Genomic DNA, 15,903 nt, shown 5'->3' on the forward strand with positions numbered 1-15,903 from the left:
CCGGAGGCGGCGCTCTGCCCCCAGCCGCTCTCTATGGTCTCGGCGGCGCGGACGCTCTGGGCGGCGAGTCTCAGTCGTCGGAGCCGCTCGGTGCCGCGTCCGCTTCCGCTTGTCTCCGCCGCCGCCGCAGTCCGGTGAGCAGGGGCTCCGGCACCGCCCCCACGCTCGGGCCACCGCCTGCCCCGAGCGCCGCGGGCCCGGGCCGGCCCGGTCTGGGCGGGGGGAGTGGGGCGGGTGCTGCGGGGGCGGCCCCCCTCCCAGCTGCGGCGGTTCCTAGCACTCCCGCGGATCCCGCCGGGGTCGCCCCACTGTGGCCCCCGCACTGCCCCGGGCGGAGGCGCGGCCGGGACCCGGGAGCAGTCGTGGGCGAGAGCTGGGCGGGCCCAGGAGGCTCCGGGCCCTGTTTGCGGCTTCCCGGCTGAGGCAGGGCGGGGCTGGGCCTGCCCCCCCGGTGTCAATCTTTGCTGAGGAGAGCACCTCTCTTCCTAGCCTTAACATCTGCCTCTTCCCGAAGTTTTGCCTCCTGCAGAAGAAACCCGGATTTACCTTGCAGCGCTCGGGAAGAGCTGCCTCTTGCGAGTCCCAGCTCCTGTCTCCGGGCCGGCTGGGCCTCAGCCGAGCTTCTCTGTACTCTTGTTTGCTTAGGAAATCAGATGATACGAAATAGCCAGGGAAATTGCCTTTGACAGTGAGTATGGGGCAAGCTCCAACCCAGAAGGCAGCAAAATGCCTGTTCACCTCAGGGACGGGCAGCCTTAGACCAGGTTGCACTTGGATGGTGGTAGCTGTGCTGCTAACTAAAATAACAGTCAAATCTTGTTTGGATCTGCTAACGCTGTTGTGAAGGCACACATTGTGATTACAATTAAATAAGGGCAAGCTAATTTAATGACTGGTAATGACGCTTGTAGGTATGTGAGCAAAAATAATAAGGGAGTGAAGTGTTTATCTTGAAGGCATAAAGGCCTCCTTGCACGTTTAGCAAGGAATTTTCCTCTGGCATTGCACAGTCAGGTGGGTGCGTGTCTTGGGTGTCTGGCTTTTCTCTGAAGTACCAGGGGTTGGCTGCTGTTCAATGCCAGACTTGATCAGCCAGCGTTTCTGGCCCACACTGCCAAATCTTGCATGTAATATAATGAAACTGAAGCATGGGAAGAAATTTATATTACATCTCTTTTGGATGGTGTTAGGCCTTGTGGCCTAGTATATAGCAAAACATCTGAGTCCTCTTTCAACTGGGTTAAAACCGTAAGCAATGTGTCAGCAAGAAGATTGCAGTTGAAAGTAGGCTGGGCTTGTTTGATAATTAAAAAAGACTGGGGCAGCTTCCTCTCTTGGAACACTTATGGTTTTGCTTGAAGGGATTGTTGCCAAGATTGGTAAGCTTGAGGGGTTTACATTTGATTTGATCTGGGCAATGTTATATTTCCATGTTTTTTCTAGGTGTTTCCAGGCTTCATGAATCAAAATACTCTGTCCTGCAGTAGACTTGCACTTGGTGTTGTGTTTGGCTCAGCTGGAACAGACCTGGAGTGAAAGTAAACTGCTCTGATCACTGTCATCCTGTCCTAACTGTTGGGTTAAGGACAGGTAACCCAAAAGGTACAGTAATCCAAAAGGTACAGTACAAGCACAATCTTTAAGGAGTATGGAGAGATAGAGGCTAATGTTTGCCTTTCCCACACTTAGGCATTTAGACATCACAGTCTCGTGCCCAGAGTGCTCCCTTGAGATCAGACTGAAACTAACCAAGACTTGCTTATTGCTTCTTAGCTGCTACTTCTGTTAACTTTACAGCTGAACCAGAAGCAGCAGCATTAGTCTGATCTTAAGGGTGGGAGAAAAGAAACAATCTTTGAGAAGAAGAGATGCACTACGATGCAGGGTGTGTCTAGGGCAGTGGTATTCAATCTTTTTAGATTCAAGGTATCCCTTGAAATTTGGGGCACCTCTCAGAAAATGCCAGCTCTTACCTTCACTTGTTTCTTGATGGGAAAAGTAGTAGAGCAATTTTTTTGCACTAGAAGAACTCAGAAGACCACAACATGTCAGAATGGTTTTGATTTTATGGGTTCCTATTTGAAATCTTGTGAATTGTACAGGTGTGTTTACACCTAACAGTGCTAATAGTGTAGTGTGCTGTGCAGTATCCTAAAAAGAATCTAATGGCACCCCAGGGTGCCACAGTACCCTGTTTGAGAATCACCAATCTATGATTTGGAAGATGAGGTCCACAAGTGATGCATGGGGCTGCGTTGCTGTTCCACGCCAAATGTGTTTCCTTGATTTCTGGTGCTGCAGTGTCTCGGTGCTCCATGGAAGCAAAGCAACCAGACCTTAGGGGAAAGAGATCTCATTCATTTACTAGCCAATACTTTAAGCCAACAAAAGGGGAAACGGATGCAATATCTTACTGTAGGTTTTTAATTTGTCCCTCTTTAGCTAGGCAGAGTCATTGAGAAAGTAGGGCTATCCGAAGAGATGCCTTTAACCCAGAGAAAAGAAAGAAGAGTGAAATAGGGGTGAGACACCAATACAGCAAGAGAGAAACAAAGGGAGGAGAGAAGTGTGCAGAAAGTAAGAATGAAGATCAGGCAAAAATTGAAAAAAAGTGATTATGGCATTGTGGGGATAGATTGGATTTCAGGTTTTTGGTTGTTACCCTGATGCAATAAATAATCAAAAGCAGTAAGATCTCTTTCTCCAGCGGTCATTTCTTTTTCAGCCCATGGTTGCAAGTTTGAGAGAGTCAGTTTCCTCATCCAGCTGGCAGCAGTTCCATTTAAGAACAGTTCAAAATGGGTCTGCATTCATGGGAAGTTGGGGCAGCCCATCTGATCTCTATATTTCATTGTTAATCGACTCAGCTTGGTGGAAGAAAAAAAAAGTGAACATCAAAGTCATTCTGAAAGTCCTACAGCAGTAAATGAATGTGTGCTCCTACAGTCTAGTCTTTATGATCAGCCTATCCACAGTAGCCGCTGGATGTGAGAGCACAGCATTACAGCAGAGGTTCCCAATCTGTGATGCAGGTACCACTAGTGATACACAAACAATCCGTAAGTGGTACACGTTAACAGATTTATTATAATTAATTTATATGACAGAAATTTATTGGTGGTACTTAAGGTTGAACTGAAAAACTTGTTGATGGTAAGGCTGTATCATTTTAAATTGGTGGTGCTCAATCTATCAGAGTTCAGGAACTGCTGTACTACAGGTCAAGGTGTCTGTGATAGTGGGGGTGAAAAATGTTGGTGTAGAGAGTGATGGAGAGATTTCAGTTTCAAGCGTCCGTAAGGTTACTGTAGAGCCATTCATTTTTCTTAATGTTGGGGGATTGCCAGTGTCGTCATGATTCAGAAAACTAAGTGATCAAACAGCCTTGTGGTGTGTATAGAAACAGTGTTTTTACAGTCCTTTCTGTGGTGCTGCAACTCCTGAATATACCTGTAGAGGGAGTCTTACAATTTGTTTCTGTAGATTATTTTCATTGTTTGAAAAGAGTTGTGAAACCTGGGTTTCTTTCTTTTAGGAATCAAAGCCTTCTTTGATACGGTCTTTTTTTCAATACAGAATATATATATATTCTGAAGAGAGAGAGAGAGAGATGTATCTATATAAAAATATTCTGTGATGTCATTAGTTGGTACAGTGTGAAGATTGTGAAACTTCTGGGGAATACATTTGCAGAGCAGCCGTCTTGTCTGATATGTACTCTGGCTAAATTATGGTTCTTTGAATGCGGGGCTCACATATTGGGGAACAGCGGCTACAACGTTTGTCCAAATGTTCCTTGTTCTTGCAGGTGTTCTAAGGAATTGGAACCATGACAGACTCCAAGTATTTCACAACTAATAAAAAAGGTGAGCTTTAAACTATTCCAGTGTACTGGAGGCTCCTGGGGACAGTGAGTGCCTATTTTAAAATGATGTTTTTAACTCCATACAATAGAGTTTGTGCTTTCCTATGTGCTGTGTCCCCATTTCTCCTCTTAGTCATCCAGAAGGTCTTCAAAAGTAGGCCATAAAACAGTTCCCTAACACCCAGCCCCCTCCCACACAATGTCGAAAGACAGGATTGATGAATTGAACATGCTTGCAGTATGCAAACAAGGCAACCTCAAGTACCTTTTCTGGCTCTGTATTACTTTCTGGAAGGTCAAAAATGGAACTTTGGGATTTGAAACATTCAATAGCCTTTTAGACATAGAGGTAGAGATTTATATACAGGGCGAAGTGGTCAGGACTACAGGCAGTGCATTTAAAAGTGGACCTAACTAGAAGCATGCTTGGGTTAGCTAGAAGGGAAAAGCAGAGTTTAAGAATGCAGACTTGTCTGTGTAGTAGTAGCCATTTGGAGTGTGGGGAAAGTTGGGCCACAAGTCTCAGATATTATGTGTTGTTAAAATATTGTGGGTCTCTTCTTGCTGCCCCCTGCCAGTCCTGGTGAAATCTACCAAATCTACTCATGTACTTTTCTCACCTTTGTCCTTCACATGACTTCCTCTTGGGTTTATAGTAACTATGATGACTGCCTAGTGATATACTATAAAATGTGTTGAAAAGGGAGGTTTTTTCTGGATAACTTGATTCATGGGCATAAAAAAGGAATAATGCGCACATCAGGGTAGCTGTGGACTTCCTCCATCTTTGTGAAGTTATTTTTTCTTAGTTTAACTTCTGGCATAAAGGACTAATGGAAATTGTGGAATGTTCATGCCAAACCCACTGAACTTGGCCTTTTCCAGTCACAGTGGGCCTGTCGAACTAATCCTACATTTGATGCTGCCAAGATCAAAGTCCTGATTGAGGGGAGAATGTTGGTTTGATTATGTCGTCCATAGCCCCTCTACAGTGCCAGAGTAGCGAGATATTTCTGTTGACCAGTTACTAGTAACTGTGTGATGACATTGATGTCATTATGCTTCAGATTCAACACACCCTTGGATCTAATGGAGTTCACGTCTTTCTGAGAAACAACAGCACTCTCAACTTACTTCCCTTTGACTGAATCTTCAGGGTCTCACTGAGATGATTATACGAGGCATCAAAACTGTACATCCTCACTCAGCGCAAAGGGAAAATGCTAGTGGTGCATACCGGTTCAGTGAGACTCCTGGGCAGGATCTCAGCCTATTTATGATCCGGATGTCTTTTTCAGGTCACTGGCAATATAACCAGACACCCCGGCATTCCTCAGAACAATAATTTCATTCTTTTTCAGGAGCCCTGCTAGTGAATGGTACCAAGGAAGAGAATGTACCTCACTGTAAAATACTGTGTTCATTTATAGCCCTGTAGAAGTAATTCATAACAACTCAACAACCATCTAGCAGCTAGTTTTGCTGCTACTGTTTTCTATAGAAACAGTGGCTTGTATTACCTGGGCCGATCGGCCAGTAAAGCAAGAGGGCCAGCATCTTTGCAGCGCTTTCCTTTTCGATTTCCTGGCCTTGCCTAATTTAAAATTCTTGGCACCCAGTACATTCATGACTCAGATGGAACAAACTGCTGGGCCTGAGAATCTGAGGCAATGCTTAATGAGAAGATCAGGATTTATGCACCTCTCTTCTCTCAGCAGCCCTGACTGCTGCACCCTGTTTCCAGACATGCCAGCCCACTAGGCTTTCTTAAAATTGCTTTTTGGAATAGAACATTTTTAAGGATACTTATTGCATCTTTATTTTAAAACAGCTGGCAAAAAATCCCAAGCAGGCTTCTTTATCCAGTCTGTGGTTTCATTCGCCCCTGCTGGCTTATAAACTTGATCTACAGTAGTCCCTGACACTAACAAATCCATTTCCTTGTGTATTCTTTATTGTTTTCAACTCCCTTTTCCTGTTTTGTTTGCCTTTAGAGAATTGTGCTCGCTTCTTTCACCTGTAGTTTGGCATGGTGGAATCAACAATAACACACCATACCCCCAGGGGACTGTTGTCATATGCTGACTTATCTGTTCCTTTTCCTGTTTAAATGGTGATCAGGAAAAGCTGAAAAACTAGGGTTGGAAATGCTTCTTTGGTTTCAGAGCTGCCCACGTGGATCCAAGAGTCTTATCCACATACCTACTAGAGGCCCAAAGAATATCTTCTCTGTTGGCTGTTTCTGTATCTCTGCTAATTGTTAAGGGAATAGGTACCTGTCACATTATTCAGCCTTCATATTGCGGTTGTAGGTTCTGTAGAAGGCTCCCATGATAGATGGGACCATACCTTATCAGTGGTATATGGGAAACAATGGTTCAGATCTTGCAGTGTAGCCTTGAAAGAGATATTTTTTCCCCAAAAGCTCATCTCTGAAGTTAGCCTTGACTTCTGCCATTCTGTGTGTCCTTATTAGATAGCTTGTATCCAGTGGTGATGCTGCCTTCTGTGTATTCCTAGAAACCATCTCCAGTTGGAGGGAAAGTTATTTCCCTTCCCAGGCCAGCTGGATTTTATAGATAGGTACTGTCCAAGCAGGTTCAGGAATCAGTACTGGTATGGATTGAGGTTTACTTTATGACTGCAGGGATCCATCCTCAATTGATTTCTCTACATGGTAACAGCTGGAAGAATTAATCTCATGGAAGGTCCCTTCAGTCACTTTATGTATGGCATCAGGAATCCAGGCCTTGTGCTTCTCTGGATTTCTGTGCTTGTTAGCAGTAGTTCTCCCTTTTTAACCTTGCACGTGTTTTTCTGTTGGAGTAAAATAGATGCAGCTGTTCCTACAATGTCTGTATTGCACTGTGACCTGTGTCATCACACTGTTTCCTCATCTGTGCTTGCAGGAAGCAAATGGTGATGGCTCATCTGTGCTTGCAGGAAGCAAATGGTGATGGTAGGACAGTCTAGGGAAAATAATTAGCTGAACTGAGCCAGTGTTTTTTACATTTTCTGTTCCAGGATGTCCTCTCTTTTCCCCAGTTTTTTTGTTTGATCCTTGATATCCAATAGTACTTCAGTAGCTAATTTAGTGATGCTGATCTAATGTTCCTTGAAAGTGGTGAGTTTTGATTGTACTTCATTAATTTTATTAAACATTTTGAAGCCATGTCTGCCATAGTACTATTACTGCAGCTCTGAAGATTGCCTTCTCACTGTATCATAACCTCCATACATTTTGCAGGCCTCATGTGCTACTGCACCAATTATCTGACTGTAGCGGGCTGAAAAGAATGTTCTTAGGATACCATCAGCACTGCTCTTTAACTCAACAGGTTAGCTCAGTTAATCTTTCCTTCGTGTCACAGGCTACCTCAGCTTGGATTGGAAAAGTCCAATAATCAAATTGGTGCACACGGTGGTTTTCTGGTTTTCTGGTAGCTAATGAATCACTTGCACTAGCCTAAAGGCAATGGCATTTGCTTTTCACCTGTAGTGGTGACACAAATTATTCTTCAGGGAGCCCTAAAGCTTGCTTTTCTCTTCACCTGAGCTTCAGGTTGTTCTGTCCCTTTACAGGAGAGATCTTCGAGCTCAAGGCTGAGCTCAACAATGAAAAGAAAGAGAAGAGGAAAGAAGCTGTAAAGAAGGTTATTGCTGCCATGACTGTAGGGAAGGATGTAAGGTAAATGCTGCTTTTGCTCTTCCTGGTGGTCTAACTTCAGCAGGTCCAGTCCTCCCCTATCCTACCTGGGAATCTTTTGCTCCTGAAGCTCCCGAATTGGGGTACAATGAACAGCTTCATCTTGGAGGGGCTAGCAGAACCAAGGGCCTTTTCAGGTTTGGGGTCTGGGTTTTTTTTTAGATGGATGGGAGCTAGTGGCAATATGAGGGAAATTTTATGCATCTTTGGCAGCTCTTTTGCTTGGTTCAAACCAGTTCTCACTTTGTGATTTCATGAGCAGTTTAATTTAATCACAGAATGAAAAAGTAACCAGTCCCCAGATAAGCCAAAAGCTGTGTAGTTGTTTAAAACCTGTTTGTAACTCAGCTATTTTTAGATGTTCTATCTGAGCTGACATTTTCAAATCAAGTTGTTAATCCAGAATTTTTTTTAAGTTTTAAAAAGGCATTGTTTTTAAATACCTCTTAGCTTGTGATAAAGTCATTAAACTGGGCCTTTAACACTTCATCACGCTTGCTAAAAGGAAACCTTTAAATCAAAGGCAAATGACTCTGCCAATATTTTTCTTTTGTAGCAGCTGAAGTGACTTGAGTCAAGGCTTTCTCCTGTCAGCTTCTCCTAGATCCTGCAGTAAAATCATAATAGTACTGGATTCATGGTGACATGGTCTGTTGCCAGGGAAGTAAACGTAAGGTTGCAGGTTTAGCAGCATGACTTCATTGCAGGATGAAGGAGCAGATGAAGCGTTGGAGGGAAGCATCTTTCAGTTAGCCAAAGACCTTAACCTTTAGATTCTCATAATGTACCTGAGATATGGGGATCCAGTATAACCTCCAAGTTTCCTCCGCAATGCTACTTACAAGTTGCCATTTGGTATTTATGTAAAAGTCTGGTTATCGCAGTTTTAATTTCTTAATCATTTTAGATTTTACTAGCCTGAAATTTGTTATATAGGTTCCTCTAAACAAGGCTCCCTTCGCAAGCAAAGAAACCTGAGGATTTATTTGTTTCTTGCTGTTGCCAGTTAACTCCCAAAACTGGGCACATTAACATTATTGTCTTGTTCTGTCAACTTCCTAATTGGATCCAATTTTGTATGAGCACTTTATTTTACCTGCTTCAGGCACTGGTTTAATCCAGGAAGAGATTAAATAATTAAACAGTTACAAAGTGCCCTGCAAGCTGCTTTTGAAGAGGAGAGTGACCTCTAATTTGAATATAGAGTAGTTATAACAGAATATGTGGGATATGTTTCAGCGTTCCCCTGGCCTCAGTCAATAATGTTGCCATGTAGTCAGGAAGCTTCCTTTCTCTTTGCATATGGTAAATGTAACTTTTCTCTCCCTTTGCCTCACTCTCATTTTATCCAGCTCTCTCTTTCCTGATGTGGTGAATTGCATGCAGACTGACAACTTGGAGCTGAAGAAGCTGGTGTATCTGTACCTAATGAACTATGCCAAAAGTCAGCCAGATATGGCTATTATGGCTGTGAACAGTTTTGTGAAGGTAACATGGAGCAAGGCTTATTAGAAGGCTCCCTCCTATGGTTCTTATCATTGTGCCTGCTTTGGTGCGTGCTGTTTGTCACATGTAGTCTGTGGCTTTGTGCTTGAAAGTTGCTGGGCTGAATTGGGATTGTATCTAAGGAAGCAAAATTATCAGAGTGGACTAGACCAGTGGGTCCGTCTGAAATTGTTTCCTGTCTCCATCAGTAGGCAACACCAGGTGCTTTAAAGCAGGGGCAAGCAAAGTCCAGGCCATGGGCTGGATCCAGCTGGCAGTGGACTCCATTTCTCAGCAGTGTCTGCCTGCATGTCCGGGGCTGGTTTCCATGGAGACTTAGAGCAGCAGTCACGCTGATAGCGGGAGGCCAGGGTTTCCATGGAGATCAGCCCCAGCAGTGCTGGTAGGGTGTGTGGTAGGGCAGGGAGCTGGGCTGGGATCTTGCAGCAGTGACAGCGTGGTCCAGAGCCAGGGCAAAGCCACGATCTACAGCCTGCTTGCTCTGGGCAGGGGTGTGTAGGCAGTGGATTGTGGCTCTACCTCGGCTCACAGATTTATCCTTTTTAAAGGAGAAAATCACAGGAAACTGGGTTTCCCTTGCAGGCTGACAGAGTTCGAGCCTGCAAGGCTGCTTAGGCCTCAGGGGAGTGGGAGAAGGGTGATTGGGGTCAGGGGACCGTGTTCATGTGCACGAACACACATGCACATGGATCAGAATGCAGATAGGCAGCATGGTAAAAAGCAGCTGGAAGTAAGTTTACGGGGTGGGGGACATAGGCAGCGTGTGGGAGGACATGTGCCTCCCTCTTTCAGATTTCTGCACCCAGAGTGGGGCTTGGGGCTGCGGCCTGGCCAGACCAGCACTGAGCAGGTGCTGCCTCTGCAGTGCAATGGGCAGGACCTAGCACAGGAGGGTGGAGTGGGACAGGGAGGCTCAGTGCCGCTGCTGCTTCTGCCACTAGGAGTGCCACACCACCAGGGCCACCAAGGTGAGGCGCCCCCTGCCTGCTAGGCAGCAGTTGGGGGGCACAACTCCATGGTGCTGCCACTGCAGCACCTCACCTTGGTGGTAATGGCATGGGCATATCAGGGCTGCTCAATGCCCCAGAGCACTGGGGGGTTGGGGACACAGTTGCAGCTGAACCTGTTCTTGGTGACTGAAGGAAGCAGGGGGAGCTCTGATTTGCTATGATAATAAAAACCAAATCAAATGCCAAAATATGTAGGTATTTAGAATTTATCTTATTATAATGATTGAGGGACTGGTAGGCTTTCAAATTGCTTTAAAATTGTAAGTATATCAGTAAAACATTGTGTTCAGCTGATACCTATATATATGGTTGTGTTTCATTTTATTGCGGAAAAACATGGATTTGGGGTTTTTTAATGAGAGACTTTGTGATTTTTTTGCTTACCGTCAGGCTCAGCTCTGGCTCCATTCCCTCCTAGGACATGGAGCACACAGAAGTTCTGGCTTCTGCCTGACCGCGTGGCAATATCCTGAGACCAGAGCTCCTGCTGCCACTGCTGCATGAGCAGGCAGGGACTAGAGCTTCTGTCTCCTCCATACCCAGGAGGGAATAAAGCTGAATCTGAACCTGACAGTAAGCGGTGCAGGGGAGAGAAAGGCTGAAAGGAGGTGCAGGGCAGTCAGTGGTAGGTAGACAGGGGGCAGGCATGGGGGCAAGGGGCACAGGCATGGTGGAGGGGGCAGGCTGCAGGGGAGAGAAGTGGTAGGAGTCAAGGGGGGGCTTGATCCCCACCACCTGTCTTCCTTCTACCATACACCCCTTGTTGCTGCTTTCCATGCTGCAGCAGTGAGGGGGGTGAATTTAAGGCGACCCTTTGATAATTGGATTCTATACATGGAGAATTATAACAGATTTATACATTTTCCATATATGGAATCTAAGTTTTGGACTGGGTCACCTTAAATTAAGTTGTCTTGGTTTCAGATAAATCTGGTAAATTAGAACATGTCTGAGCTTCTAGCAGGGCAGTAGGGGGTGTCCTTCCTGGCTACAGGGAGGGAATCCGGTTCAGAATGGACTTTTGCTTTCCTGGCTAATTAAATTTTAGGTGAGACTCAACTGACTTCTAGAGCAGTGCACTCTTACCCATTACACCTTAAGTCCTTGCTTTCTTTATGACAAATTAGTAAGTAGATCTAATACTTTGACCACCTTTGTCTTTGGAAGGAAATGTTTTATCTCTGACTTCCCCTTTAATGTGTTACAAGGAGCAAGAGTTGGTCAAATGAAAGAGCGTTTGAGATAATTTATATGTCAGCATTTTAGTTACAATTTGTCATCTCTGGGGTCTGTAAGAAAATAGTCTGTGTACATTTTAAGCTCAACCCATTTTTGGTGCTTTTCATTGATAAGGGATTAAATAATTAAAGGAAATGTGTCTCATGCTTTTGTAAACTAAATTTTGAAGCACTTTCTTGACTGTATAAATGAATTATGTCTGATATGCTAGAAACAGACTGAAGCTAATGCTTGAATTTCTAAAATCAGGGTTTGAAAGTTACACTGTCTGAGGTATTGAACCTGCTGTGTGCATTTCTGCCTCTGAAAAGCACATCTATGTTGATATATCTTTGACTAGGGTCTGATATATCAGATGGATCACTGTTAAGTCTATAAAATCTCAGCTTCAAGGCAGTGCTGTGTAGAACTCTGTTTCTAGACCTGATGGTCTTCGGGAAGTTTACCTTAATAAAAATTGCCGTGAGTTAATTACCATCTTTCACCCACTCAAATTGTCTGATTTGAGCCGTCACTATGGCTGTGTTAATGTGCTGTGCCATCTGAAAAACAAGGATTTCTAGCTTTCAGGGTGCAAAAACATTTTTCCTTAGTTAGCGGCTCCCCAGATTTGGCTGCAAAGTCATGTTAGTTAAAGTTTTGGATGGAGAAAAGCAAGTAGCACAAACTGCCAGAAGTACAAACCATTTTGAACTTGTATAGAATGTTTTTGGAACCTGTAAACTTTCCTGGGGTTTGGATTGGACTAGGACAATTATTGCTGTACTCTGAGAGAGCCATTGTCTGGGCAGGTTAAGAACAGAATTTCCTAATTCCAGGGCTAGCCATTCTAGTGCTCACTAATATCAGTGGTTAGTACTGCAAAACCCACTTATTGCAAGTGCTTCCCCCGCAGGACTGTGAAGATCCAAACCCGCTGATCCGTGCATTGGCAGTCCGTACAATGGGATGCATTCGCGTGGACAAAATCACAGAGTATTTGTGTGAACCACTCCGCAAGTGTCTGAAGGATGAAGACCCTTATGTACGGAAGACTGCAGCTGTCTGTGTGGCGAAGCTGCATGACATTAATGCCCAAATGGTGGAGGATCAGGGGTTCCTGGATTCCCTGCGTGATCTGATTGCAGACTCCAATCCCATGGTAATGTATTTGTGCTTCAAAATGTCTTCTCCTATATTTGTAATAGGGCATGTAGTTGGAACTATTACTTGCTGTCCAGTTCATGGATGTGTTAACTGGAGATTATTCAAACCTTGAAAAGAAGCATCTTGTTTTGTAGGTCTGATCAAGGCCTTACCTTGTTTGGACATGCCCTGATGACTAGGTTGGGTCCCAGTCCTTGTGTCCTGTGTACTTCAAGGCTCTAGGGCTTAAACAGCTTGTAGGTGCTGCCCATGGCTCAGCTGGGGTCTTTTGGTATGCAGAGTCTTGATTTAGCATTCCCTTACCCAAAAGCTAGAACCTATAGCCCATCTATTTGTCACCCTGCATCTGATGCTGATCCATCTGTAGCTGAAATGTATGCTTTCCCCAGGGGCATTCTAGGCTGTGGTTTAGCCCTTCAAGGATAGCTAATAATAAAAGCAAACATGAAGACACATTTGTGTGCACACTGGTGGCTTAGCACAAGGATTCTGAAAGCACCATTGTCATTATTTAATAGCCTGAAAAATGTACAGATCTATGAACCCTGCATGCATTTTCCCTGCTTTAGCTTCTTTACCACTCTAAAGTATTTTGGGGGCTGAGGTCAGGGCCTCTAGGGTGATGTGGGATCCTTTTGTGATGCTCCCAGTTTGTCTTCTGAACCATGGAGTCCTTTTAGCTCACCTCCCTTCTGGCCTTGCCTGCTCCTACTGCTAAACCAGGATTTCCCACTACAGAAAACATACTTACCTATTCCTCTCTCCTGTTCAGTACTTTGTGTGAGGGTCATCCCTTTGTTTCTTCTGAGTTCTTTATATACTGTTTCTTTATTACTTCTGTCCTACTATTCTGCTTGGGAGGAATATAGATTCTCCACTAGCCCCAGTAGAGGACCATGGTCAGACTGGTTTCCCTGTTCTATCCATCTCAACATGTACCTGGTTTTGATCAAAGCATAGTTGGTAAGCTCAATACTCCCTCATAGACATTAGGGCTGGAAGGGACCTCAGCAGATCATCGAGTCCAGCCCCCTGCCCAAGGGGCAGGAAGTCAGTGGGGTCATAGGATCCCAGCAAGATAAGCATCCAAATTTCTCTTAAAGGTGTTCAATGTATGTGCTTGAACCATGGACCCTTGTCTAATGAGTACAAGCCACAAGTGTCCTCTGCCAAGGGGGTACACATTCATGAGGCTTTCATAATCCACCAGTCCCATGGCAATCCCAGAGGTCAGCCAAGAGCACCCTCCTGCAAATACGGAGTATGTCAAGTTTGCTTGGCAAAAATGTGTCGGAGGTCTCTGTTATTTTTCCTCAGCTCTAGAACTCTTTTTTTTGAGGTCTGCCAGAGCCCAAGCCTGGACATGTTTTGGAAGCACTAGAAAACCTTTGCATTTGGTCAGGCATTTAGCAAGCAAAGCCATGCTGAGATATTCTTTAGTGGGTTTCTGTTTTATATTCCCCTCTTCAGTTGTTTTGTTCTCGTGCTCTTTTTTTTCTTGTCACTCTTCTGTTTTGGTCTCTTACTGTGAGTTGCCTTGAACCTTTGTACTAGGACAATTATTTTATATATATATATATATATATATATATATATATATGTAGCACATATATTGCATGCATAAATAAATAAGTTTGCATACTAATGAGTGCACAACAACTTCATCACCATAGCCAGAATGCCTGAACTCACAGTAGGTTCTTAAAATCATTGCAGTTTGTCCCTTCAACATATACCCTCATTTTCTATACCTTGGTAGATTTCTTGCCTCTTCCATGGTTGAAATGAAATTTTGGTTCACCTGGTGCCTCTTCTTAGTATATCAAAGCACCCTTTCCTTCCAAACTATGCAGAAAAATGTGTTGTAGATCCACATTAAAGTAAGAGAAGCATTAACCTATATGATTTGAAAGGGTGATGGTGATGAAGAATCAGTTCTACCCCAACCCGCACTCTAGCTTGGTGGCAGCTGAGAAGCAGGGCTAGAACTCTTGTCAGTTGTGGCCACATTTGTCTTTATTAAAGTGGTTATGAACCAATGTCTGGTTCTTCAGTGGAGCTGAATAGAACTGGCACTTTAACCAGCCCATGAGTCAGCTGCCTCTTGAATCTGGCTGAAACCTGGGAATTGATCCCTCCTCTTTAGCAGTTAATGAGAAAAACCTGTATTTCACAATTATAAAATCTCTTTTTGTAATCAACCTGCTTTCCAAGGCAGATGGTAAAATTTACTGTGACTCCTGTTCTTTTCCTACACAGAATGTTTTAGTCCTGGGAAGAGAGGAACACCACAGTATCAGTGTCACGCAAGTGACACACTTCCCTTTCAGCCAGGGCTGGAGCTGTAATGAGTGACTCATGAGCAAGTAATCTCTGATCTCCATCATAACAATGGCACCATCTGAAGTGGAGTCCTCAAGGAGGTTGAGGAAGCTCCAGGGGCTCTCTAGTGCTCTCTTCTGCCACCCTAAAAGCTGTTGCTCATTTTCAGTAGTTCTTAGATCTAAATGTGTTTGGGCTGGGGTTAGTTTTTCTAGGTAGGTGGGGCATCCAGGTTTAAGATTGTATTGCAGGAAAAGCAACCAGGCTTTCCAAGTAAATACAGAGCCTATGCAGAGGGAAAAGAGTTGTAAGTGAGAAGCAGAGAGCAATTTTATTGTAGGTGTGTGCCAGCAAACAAGCAGAAAGAGAAGGAAGGCTTTATCAATACAATGACAGCCATGGTAACAAAAGCAAAAGGTATTTGCCCTTAAGAAAGGGAGAAGATTGAGGTTAGTTTGGAGAATCTTGCTTCATGGAGTATCATTTTAATGGTCTCCTGCTATTCTCCCCATGCCCATTGACTTGGCTGCAGTGCAAGGGAATCATGTATCCAGGTAGATTCATCCCTAAAATTTCCCTGACCTTTAATGTGAAGGTGCTTGCTATAGGTGGTTTGAGCCTGAAAGAAGGCCCTGCACTCATTTATTGCTCTTTTAGTTCAGTGTTCTTCAGCACAGTTCTGTCCCTTTTTAATGGATGCTAAAGGCTTTGGGTTCAGAACTTGTAACTTCTTCGTATTATAATAAAAGTAAAAAATTTGTCCTGCCATGAATATGGTATCGTGGCCCTGATGATTCGGTTTGAAATAGTGTTCAAGAAGAGACTGTGTGATCCTTAGGTTTTAATTATTTCAGGTAAGAATCACTATCTGAGCAAGCTTGGGATCTACACTTAGCTCATTCAGGTACCACTGTTTTCACTTGCAAGGAGAGAGGTGCAACGCTGAGGCTTCATTGGGGCACTTAGGCTTAGTTGCTTCAGGCAGATTGAAGAGTTCATTGAACTCCCTATGGGCAGTGCCCATTTTGGCGCTTGTGAGCTCGAGGGGGAAAAAAATGTAAATGGTTAATTGCAACATGGGTACTTATAAAATCAAATTGCTGAACAAG

General features: G+C 44.2%; 1 protein-coding gene across 4 annotated transcripts in view; it reads left to right on the top strand.

Moving 5' to 3' along the window:
• The window catches only part of AP2B1 (adaptor related protein complex 2 subunit beta 1), a 139,748-nt gene continuing 123,845 nt past the window's right edge, over window positions 1-15,903 (top strand). For 2 of the 4 annotated variants that reach the window (XM_090026664.1, XM_090026667.1), the window contains exons 1-6: window positions 1-134; window positions 1,444-1,602; window positions 3,809-3,866; window positions 7,448-7,553; window positions 8,924-9,059; window positions 12,222-12,467. In XM_090026664.1, the coding sequence (XP_089882790.1) occupies window positions 3,830-3,866; window positions 7,448-7,553; window positions 8,924-9,059; window positions 12,222-12,467 (525 nt within the window). In that variant the 5' untranslated portion in view covers window positions 1-134; window positions 1,444-1,602; window positions 3,809-3,829. Of the gene's footprint in view, window positions 135-489; window positions 689-1,443; window positions 1,620-3,808; window positions 3,867-7,447; window positions 7,554-8,923; window positions 9,060-12,221; window positions 12,468-15,903 lie in introns of all 4 variants that reach the window. The other 2 variants (XM_090026665.1, XM_090026666.1) reach the window with 2 other exon arrangements.

Source organism: Crocodylus siamensis, chromosome 13, assembly GCF_052110815.1.
Source record: "Crocodylus siamensis isolate JL-2025a chromosome 13, ASM5211081v1, whole genome shotgun sequence".
NCBI lineage: Eukaryota > Metazoa > Chordata > Crocodylia > Crocodylidae > Crocodylus > Crocodylus siamensis.